The 10,697-nt window shown below is 47.1% G+C and overlaps 1 protein-coding gene across 1 annotated transcript in view; it reads right to left on the reverse strand.

The window, feature by feature from the left end:
- LOC135574951 (uncharacterized) overlaps positions 1 to 10,473 on the reverse strand; it is a 119,053-nt gene extending 108,580 nt beyond the window's left edge. The window contains exon 1 of the mRNA XM_065027076.1: positions 10,258 to 10,473. Within this exon, the coding sequence (XP_064883148.1) occupies positions 10,258 to 10,473 (216 nt within the window). The remainder of the gene's footprint in view (positions 1 to 10,257) is intronic.
- Positions 10,474 to 10,697: the final 224 nt, after the last annotated feature.

Genomic DNA, 10,697 nt, shown 5'->3' on the forward strand with positions numbered 1-10,697 from the left:
AAACCTGTGCCAGTGGAAAAATATGTTGATGTGGGGCGCCGTCCTCAAACAATGGCATGGCATCCTTTCACTGTAAAACATACTGTAAAACGGACAGTGCAGTTAGATTAACAAGAATGTAACCTTTCAACCGATATAAGACACTTGTATGTACCTAAATGTTTAATATCCATAATTGTTACGATTATTTATTTGAATTGCGCACCCCTCAGTTTCAGCAGAAGTTGTCGGATTTTTAAAACAAGTCACGTAATAAATTGCGTGGACTCACTCTGTGTGCAATAATAGTGTTTAACATCATTTTTCATCTCTGTACCAAACACATACAATTATCTGTAAGGTCCCTCAGTCGAACAGTACATTTCAGATTTAGATTCAACCATAAAGATCAGGGAGGTTCTCCAATGCCTCACACAGAATGGCAACTATTGTTTATTTTTATTTTTAAAGCAGACATTGAATATCCCTTTGTGCATAGTGAAGTTAAATACACTTTGAATGGTGTATCAATACACCCAGTTGCTTCTAAGATACAGGCGTCCTACCTAACTCAGATGCCGCAGAAGAAGGAAACAGCTCAGGGATTTCACCATGAGGCCAATGACTTTAAAACATTTATAGAGTTGAATGGCTGTGATAGGAGAACACTGATGATGGATCAACAACATTGTAGTTACTCCACAATACTAACCTAACTGACAGAGTTGAATGGCTATGATAGGAGAACACTGATGATGGATCAACAACATTGTAGTTACTCCACAATACTAACCTAATTGACAAAGTGAAAATAAGGAAGTCTGTACAGAATAAACCATTTCTGAGACATGCATCCTGTTTGCAATAAGGCACTGAAGTAACATGTGAACAAATGTGGCAAAGAAATGTACTTTATGATCTGATTACAAAGTGTTACGTTCAGGGCAAAACCAACACAACACATCACTGAGTACCACTCTTCATGGTGCTCGCTGCATCATGTTATGGAGTCATCTGCAAGGACTAGGGAGTATTTCTGAAGGCACGGTAAATCAATCAATTGAACAAGTTAGATAACATTCACCCCTGGTAGTTTGTGTTGGCGATTAACAAAGAGAAGTAAAAACCCATTCAGATGACCTGAAGATAGTTCAATAGTAAATCTGTGTTTTTAGTTGATTTCCCCTGGAGAGACATGTTGGGCTACAATATGAGGGGTTTTCTATTAGCCCAGGACTAGAGCAAGACACGTTCAGAGAGAAAACAGGGGATTCAGTCGTATTATGTGAAAAACGACTACAGGGGGCTCTTCAATAATGTAAACAAACTGATTTAATTATGTCAATTGGACTGCATCTAAAGTCATTTCTGCTGACCATTTTTCATACCATCAATTTCTGTTGTGTCACATTTAACATTTAACATTTAAGTCATTTAGCAGACGCTCTTATCCAGAGCGACTTACAAATTGGTGCATTCACCTTATGACATCCAGTGGAACAGTAGTGCATCTAAATCTTTTAAGGGGGGTGAGAGGGATTACTTTATCCTATCCTAGGTATTCCTTAAAGAGGTGGGGTTTCAGGTGTCTCCGGAAGGTGGTGATTGACTTGTGTCCAACGTTTCTATCACGTTTTAGGTAAGACCCAAATGCAGACTGTGTTGAAGTAACAATGTTTATAACGGCAACAGGGGCAGGCAAATGACAGGACAAGGCAGGCAGGGCTCGATAATCCAGAGTAGTGGGGCAACAGTGCAGGACATCAGGCAGGCTAAGGGTCAGGTCAGGCAGAGGACGGCAGGCAGGCTAAGGGTCAGGTCAGGCAGAGGACGGCAGGCAGGCTAAGGGTCAGGTCAGGCAGAGGACGGCAGGCAGGCTAAGGGTCAGGTCAGGCAGAGGACGGCAGGCAGGCTAAGGGTCAGGTCAGGCAGAGGACGGCAGGCAGGCTAAGGGTCAGGTCAGGCAGAGGACGGCAGGCAGGCTAAGGGTCAGGTCAGGCAGAGGACGGCAGGCAGGCTAAGGGTCAGGTCAGGCAGAGGACGGCAGGCAGGCTAAGGGTCAGGTCAGGCAGAGGACGGCAGGCAGGCTAAGGGTCAGGTCAGGCAGAGGTCGGTAATCCCGAGTAGTGGGAAAAGGTACAGGATGGCAGGCAGGGTCAGGGTCAGGTCAGGCAGAGGTCGGTAATCCCGAGTAGTGGGGCAAAGGTACAGTATGGCAGGCAGGGTCAGGGTTAGGGGCAGGGTCAGGGCGGGACAAACAGAGAACACAGGTATAAATACACAGGGGATCGTGGGGGAAATGGGAAACACCTGGAGGGGGTGGAGACAAGCACAAGGGCAGGTGAAACAGATCAGGGCGTAACACTTTCTTGGTGGTGACGCACATTACGTCACGTTGTCGAAGTGATCAACTCCTGATCTGTTGTAAGGAACATCTTAATCAACAACCAGGATGGATAACGATTAGAACATCTTAATCAACAACCAAGATGGCTAACGATTAGAACATCTTAAACAACAACCAAGATGGCTAACGATTAGAACATTTTAATCAACAACCAAGATGGCTAACGATTAGAACATCTTAATCAACAACCCAGATGGATAATGATTCAAATATATTAGAAACCACCTAACTAACGACCAAGGAACAGCAGTGGAAGGAATTCTCCCATGTACTATAGCCCGTCTAACTACAGTTTATTCAAATGATTAATTTGTAAGTCGCTCTGGATAAGAGCGTCTGCTAAATGACTTAAATGTAAATGTAAATATTAAACCAGCTCCACTTGATCGTCCTCCACACAATCTACTGGAGATGAGTTGTTAAGCCAGCATGTCTCTCACATTGAATGTTCATTATATATGTTCACTATACAGTGGGGAGAACAAGTATTTGATACACTGCCGATTTTGCAGGTTTTCCTACTTACAAAGCATGTAGACGTCTGTAATTTTTATCATAGGTACACTTCGACTGTGAGAGACGGAATCAAAAACAAAAATCCAGAAAATTACATTGTATGATTTTTTTATGAATTAATTTGCAAATAATTTGCAATAAAACTGGCCTTCTTTAGACTAGTTGAGTATCTGGAGCATCAGCATTTGTGGGTTCGATTACAGGCTCAAAATGGCTCGTCAGTCTAAACTCGTCAGTCTATTCTTGTTCTGAGAAATGAAAACTGTTCCATGTGAGAAATTGCCAAGAAACTGATGATCTCATACACCGCTGTGTACTACTCCCTTCACAGAACAGTGCAACTGGCTCTAACCAGAATAGAAAGAGGAGTGGGAGGCCCCAGTGCACAACTGAGCAAGAGGACACGTACATTAGAGTGTGTAGTTTGAAAAACAGACGCTTCACAAGTCCTCAGCTGGCAGCTTCATTAAATAGTACCCACAAAACACCAGTCTCAACGTCAACAGTGAAGAGGCGACTCCGGGATGCTGGCCTCCTAGGCAGAGTTCCTCTGTCCAGTGTCAACGTCAACAGTGAAGAGGCGACTCCGGGATGCTGGCCTCCTAGGCAGAGTTCCTCTGTCCAGTGTCTGTGTTCCTCTGCCCTGCTTTTCTTTGTATTGGCCAGTCTGAGATATGGCTTGTTCTTTGCATCTCTGCCTAGAAGGCCAGCATCCAGGAGTCGCCTCTTCACTGTCGAGACTGGTGTTTTGCGGGTACCGTTTAATGAAGCCCCCCCCACACACACACACACACACACACACACACATTCCCCATTGCCTTTTTGCCACCGTATCTGCATTTCTGGTTTTGTGTGAACTGTGAAGACTGGTGAACATTGGGTGAACTGTGAAGACTGGTGAACATTGGGTGAACTGTGAAGACTGGTGAACATTGTGTGAACTGTGAAGTCTGGTGAACATTGGGTGAACTGTGAAGACTGGTGAACATTGTGTGAACTGTGAAGTCTGGTGAACATTGTGTGAACTGTGAAGACTGGTGAACATTGGGTGAACTGTGAAGACTGGTTGACAATTTAACCGCAAGGCTGAAGACATCGGCAATTAGTTATCATATGAAGATTCCTAATCTGACACCGAGGCCAAACAAATGCCTGATCAGCTCTCCAGGAAACTCCTTCGAGGTTTAAATGTCACCTTTTGGAATACACTTTCATTTAAATCTTGTCAGGAAACGAGGGAGACATTTGTTTAAGTCTTCACCTTCACAAGAAGAAGGGTAGGTATTCTACCACCAACACAGACATACTCTACAGCAGGGCTGTCCAACCCTGTTCCTGGACAGATACCCTGCTTTAGGTTTTAACTCCAACCCTGTTCCTGGAGAGATACCCTGCTTTAGGTTTTAACTCCAACCCTGTTCCTGGAGAGAAACCCTCCTGTAGGTTTTAACTCCAACCCTGATCCTGGATGGCTGCTGCCCTGTAGGTTTTAACTCCAACCCTGTTCCTGGAGAGATACCCTCCTGTAGGTTTTCAATCCAACCCTGTTCCTGCAGAGACACCCTCCTGTAGGTTTTCAATCCAACCCTGTTCCTGGAGAGATACCCTCCTGTGGGTTTTAACTTCAACCCTGTTCCTGGAGAGATACCCTCCTGTAGGTTTTAACTCCAACCCTGTTCCTGGAGAGATACCCTCCTGTAGGTTTTAACTCCAACCCTGTTCCTGGAGAGAGACCCTCCTGTAGGTTTTAACTCCAACCCTGTTCCTGGAGAGAGACCCTCCTGTAGGTTTTCAATCCAATCCTGTTCCTGGAGACACCCTCCTATAGGTTTTAACTCCGACCCTGTTCCTGGAGAGAGACCCTCCTGTAGGTTTTAACTCCGACCCTGTTCCTGGAGAGAGACCCTCCTGTAGGTTTTAACTCCGACCCTGTTCCTGGAGAGAGACCCTCCTGTAGGTTTTAACTCCAACCCTGTTCCTGGAGAGGTACCCTCCTGTAGGTTTTAACTCCGACCCTGTTCCTGGAGAGAGACCCTCCTGTAGGTTTTAACTCCAACCCTGTTCCTGGAGAGAGACCCTCCTGTAGGTTTTAACTCCAACCCTGTTCCTGGAGAGACACCCCCCTGTAGGTTTTCAATCCAACACCAGCTGTAACTAACCTGATTAAATATATCAACCATCTAATTATTAGAGTCAGGTATGCTAGATTAGGGTTGAGGCGAAAACCTACAGGACAGTAGCTCTCCAAGAACAGAGTTAGAGAGTCTTGCTCTAGAGTCTAAATGCTAATGCTGCAAACCTGAATATTTAAGTGTTTGTCAGGGTGAATAAACTAGACATACCAGTAACATGGAAGGGGATCTACACATGATGAAAAGCAGGATGATTCTAGGATAATTAAACACTAATATACATTATCAACTGGGTGGTTTGAGCTCTGAATGCCGATTGGCTGAAAGCCACGGTATATCAGACCGTATACCACTGGTATGACAAAACATGTATTTTTACTGGTCTAATTAGGTTGGTAACCAGTTCATAACAGCAACAAGACTCCTCGGGGGGTTTGTGATATATGGCCAATATACCACAGCTGTCATGTTCTGACCTTTATTTCCTTTGTGTTGTCTTTATTTAGTATGGTCAGGGCGTGAGTTGTGATGGGCAGTCTATGTTTTTTTTTCTATGTTTGGTTTCTGTTTCGGGCCTAGTATGGTTCTCAATCAGAGGCAGGTGTCGTTAGTTGTCTCTGATTGAGAATCATACTTAGGTAGCCTGGGTTTCACTTTTGAGTGGTGGGTGTTTGTTTTCCATGTGTGTGTTTGTTGCAACACGGTACTGTTTCGGTTTTCGTTCATTTCACTATTTCATAGTGTTCAATTTATGTCTTAAAATAAACGTTATGGACACTTACCGCGCTGCGCATTGGTCCTCCGAACCTTCTCGCTACTCCTCCTCAGAAGAGGAGGAAGAATGCCATTACAACAGCCCTTTGCCGTGGTATATTGGCCATATACCACACCCTCCTCGGCTCTTATTGCTTAACTAAATGATGAGACGAGAACAAATGACATTGTTATGTATCAATTCTTTCACTCGTGTTTTCCTTTCTCATTCTCCATCGCGGTGGAGTGCTGTCGTTGGCAATGTCGTTTCTCCATCTGAAATACATGACATTTTCTACCTCAGAGATAATTACACTCGTTAATGCACTTACTAATTGCCTGATCCTATTTCAAGACAGTCATTCTCTAAAAATAAATAATATATATTTAGTCATTTATTTTATTTCCCTTGTCATTCTATTTCTAAACATCGACTTACTTTGACTCCTTTCACGCTCTGAGGAGCATAGGTCATCCACACAAAATAATTCTATACAAAGGTCTAGAATATAGAATATAGAATAGCTTATTAAGATGCATATCCCTCTTGACGGAAAAGTAGGTGAGTAGATGAATTGAAGAAAAGCTCGCCTGGCAGCTCTGCCTTTCAAGAAACCAGTGACGACGTTCACATGGAAAGGACAGATGAAATGCTACTAAATCATCTCTAGTGTTCCAACATGAACCCCGGCCTAACTGAATAGAACCACGGCCTAACTGAATAGAACCCCGGCCTAACTGAATAGAACCACGGCCTAACTGAATAGAACCACGGCCTAACTGAATAGAACCCCGGCCTAACTGAATAGAACCACGGCCTAACTGAATAGAACCCCGGCCTAACTGAATAGAACCACGGCCTAACTGAATAGAACCCCGGCCTAACTGAATAGAACCACGGCCTAACTGAATAGAACCACGGCCTAACTGAATAGAACCACGGCCTAACTGAATAGAACCCCGGCCTAACTGAATAGAACCACGGCCTAACTGAATAGAACCCGGCCTAACTGAATAGAACCACGGCCTAACTGAATAGAACCCGGCCTAACTGAATAGAACCACGGCCTAACTGAATAGAACCCCTGCCTAACTGAATAGAACCACGGCCTAACTGAATAGAACCACGGCCTAACTGAATAGAACCCGGCCTAACTGAATAGAACCACGGCCTAACTGAATAGAACCACGGCCTAACTGAATAGAACCACGGCCTAACTGAATAGAACCCGGCCTAACTGAATAGAACCACGGCCTAACTGAATAGAACCACGGCCTAACTGAATAGAACCACGGCCTAACTGAATAGAACCCCGGCCTAACTGAATAGAACCACGGCCTAACTGAATAGAACCACGGCCTAACTGAATAGAACCCCGGCCTAACTGAATAGAACCACGGCCTAACTGAATAGAACCACGGCCTAACTGAATAGAACCACGGCCTAACTGAATAGAACCCCGGCCTAACTTAATAGAACCACGGCCTAACTGAATAGAACCACGGCCTAACTGAATAGAACCACGGCCTAACTGAATAGAACCCCGGCCTAACTGAATAGAACCCCGGCCTAACTTAATAGAACCACGGCCTAACTGAATAGAACCCCGGCCTAACTTAATAGAACCCCGGCCTAACTGAATAGAACCACGGCCTAACTGAATAGTACCGCGGCCTAACTTAATAGAACCACGGCCTAACTGAATAGAACCCCGGCCTAACTGAATAGAACCACGGCCTAACTGAATAGAACCACGGCCTAACTGAATAGAACCCCGGCCTAACTTAATAGAACCCCGGCCTAACTGAATAGAACCACGGCCTAACTGAATAGAACCCCGGCCTAACTGAATAGAACCGCGGCCTAACTGAATAGAACCACGGCCTAACGTAATAGAACCCCGGCCTAACTTAATAGAACCCCGGCCTAACTGAATAGTACCGCGGCCTAACTTAATAGAACCACGGCCTAACTGAATAGTACCGCGGCCTAACTGAATAGAACCCCGGCCTAACTTAATAGAACCGCGGCCTAACTGAATAGAACTGTGGCCTAACTGAATAGTACCGCGGCCTAACTGAATAGAACCCCGGCCTAACTTAATAGAACCGCGGCCTAACTGAATAGAACCCTGGCCTAACTTAATAGAATCGCAGCCTAACTGAATAGAACCCCGGCCTAACTTAATAGAATCGCTGCCTAACTGAATAGAACTGTGGCCTAACTTAATAGAACCGCGGCCTAGCTGAATAGAACCACGGCCTAACTGAATAGAACCGCGGCCTAACTGAATAGAACCGTGGCCTAACTGAATAGAACCGTGGCTTTAACTGAATAGAATCAAGGCCTAACTGAATAGAATCACAGCCTAACTGAATAGAACCACGGCCTAACTGAATAGAACCACGGCCTAACTGAATAGAACCACGGCCTAACTGAATAGAACCGTGGCCTAACTGAATAGAACCGCGGCCTAACTGAATAGAACCGTGGCCTAACTGAATAGAACCGCGGCCTAACTTAATAGAATCGCTGCCTAACTGAATAGAACTGTGGCCTAACTTAATAGAACCGCGGCCTAGCTGAATAGAACCACGGCCTAACTGAATAGAACCGCGGCCTAACTGAATAGAACCGTGGCCTAACTGAATAGAACCACGGCCTAACTGAATAGAACCGTGGCTTTAACTGAATAGAATCAAGGCCTAACTGAATAGAATCACAGCCTAACTGAATAGAACCACGGCCTAACTGAATAGAACCACGGCCTAACTGAATAGAACCACGGCCTAACTGAATAGAACCGTGGCCTAACTGAATAGAACCGCGGCCTAACTGAATAGAACCGTGGCCTAACTGAATAGAACCGCGGCCTAACTGAATATAACCGCAGCCTAACTGAATAGAACCATGGCTTAACTGAATAGAATCAAGGCCTAACTGAATAGAATCACAGCCTAACTGAATAGAACCACGGCCTAACTGAATAGAACCGTGGCCTAACTGAATAGAACCGTGGCCTAACTGAATAGAACCACGGCCTAACTGAATAGAACCATGGCCTAACTGAATGGAACTGTGGCCTAACTGAATAGAACCACGGCCTAACTGAATAGAACCGTGGCCTAACTGAATAGAACCACGGCCTAACTGAATAGAACCCCTTCCTAACTGAATACACTGACTGTTACCCTTCTAACTCTAACCCGCTGACCTAAAATGGCGCCGGAGCAGAAGGCAGACGTTTTCGGTGCCCCCAACCGATTGTGTATTTTTGTTTGTTTATCTGCGTTGTTTTTAACTTATTTTTGTACTATTCTTGTTCATAATGTTGACGCCATCGCCGCTCCACCTTCATTTTCCATTAGTTTTGTCTTGTTTTCCTGCACACCTGGTTAACGTCTCCACATAATTACTATGTGTCACGGTCGTCCTCCTCTTCATCTGAAGAGGAGAGGCGAGAAGGATCGGAGGACCAAAATGCGGCGTGGTATGTGTTCATCATGAATTTTAATAAAGAAAACACTGAACACTGAAACACTATACAAAAACAATAAACAAAATAACAACCGTGAAGCTAATGAGAACTGTGCTGACACAAGCAATCAACATAGACACATACAAAGCAAACTATGGTCAGGGTGTGACAGTACCCCCCTCCCCCCAAGGTGCGGACTCAAGCCGCAAAACCTGAACCTATTGGGGAGGGTCTGGGTGGGCATCTGTCCGCGGTGGCGGCTCTGGTGCTGGACGTGGCCCCCAGCATAGTCTTAGTCCGCCACATTGTCCGCTTCCGTGGCCTCCTAACCACGGCGACCTTTCTAAATGACCCCACTGGACTGAGGGGCAGCTCGGGACAGAGGGGCAGCTTGGGACAGAGGGGCAGCTCGGGACAGAGGGGCAGCTCGGGATAGAGGGGCAGCTCCGTACTGGCTGTCGACTCTGGCAGATCCTGGCTGACTGGCGGCTCTGGCAGATCCTGGCTGACTGGCGGCTCTGGCAGATCCTGGTTGACTGGCGGCTCTGGCAGATCCTGGCTGACTGGCGGCACTGGCTGCTCCATGCTGACTGGCGGCTCTGGCTGCTCCATGCAGACTGGCAGCTCTGGCTGCTCCATGCAGACTGGCGGCCCTGGCTGCTCCATGCAGACTGGCGGCCCTGGCTGCTCCATGCAGACTGGCGGCTCTGGCTGCTCCATGCAGACTGGCGGCTCTGGCTGCTCCATGCAGACTGGCAGCTCTGGCAGCTCCTTGCAGACTGGCAGCTCTGGCAGCTCCTTGCAGACTGGCAGCTCCTTGCAGACTGGCAGCTCTGGCAGTGCTGGCCAGGCAGGAGACTCCGGCAGCGCTGACCAGGCGGGAGACTCCAGCAGCGCTGTAGAGGAGGAAGGCTCCGGCAGCGTTGAACAGGAGGAAGGCTCCGGCAGCACTAGACAGGCGGGAGCACCTGTAGGGATGAGACGGAGAGACAGCCTGGTGCGGGGGGCTGCCACCGGAGGGCTGGTGCGTGGAGGACCGTGCACTGGAGCTCTTGAGCTCCGAGCTCACTGGAGCTCTTGAGCACCGAGCCTGCCCAACCTTAACTGGTTGAATGCTCCCGGTCGCCCTGCCAGTGCGGTGAGGTGGAATGGCCCGCACTGGGCTATGCAGGCGAACCGGGGACACCATCCGCAAGGCTGGTGCCATGTAAGCCGGCCCAAGGAGACGCACTGGAGACCAGATGCGTAGAGCCGGCTTCATGGCACTTGGCTCGATGCCCACTCTAGCCAGGCCGATACGCGGAGCTGGTATGTACCGCACTATGCACCCGCACTGGGGACACCGTGCGCTTCACAGCATAACACGGTGCCTGCCCGGTCTCTCTAGCCCCCCGGTAAGCACAGGAAGTTGGCGCAGGTCTCCTACCTGGC

Source organism: Oncorhynchus nerka, linkage group LG14 (assembly GCF_034236695.1).
Source record: "Oncorhynchus nerka isolate Pitt River linkage group LG14, Oner_Uvic_2.0, whole genome shotgun sequence".
NCBI classification, from domain to species: domain Eukaryota; kingdom Metazoa; phylum Chordata; class Actinopteri; order Salmoniformes; family Salmonidae; genus Oncorhynchus; species Oncorhynchus nerka.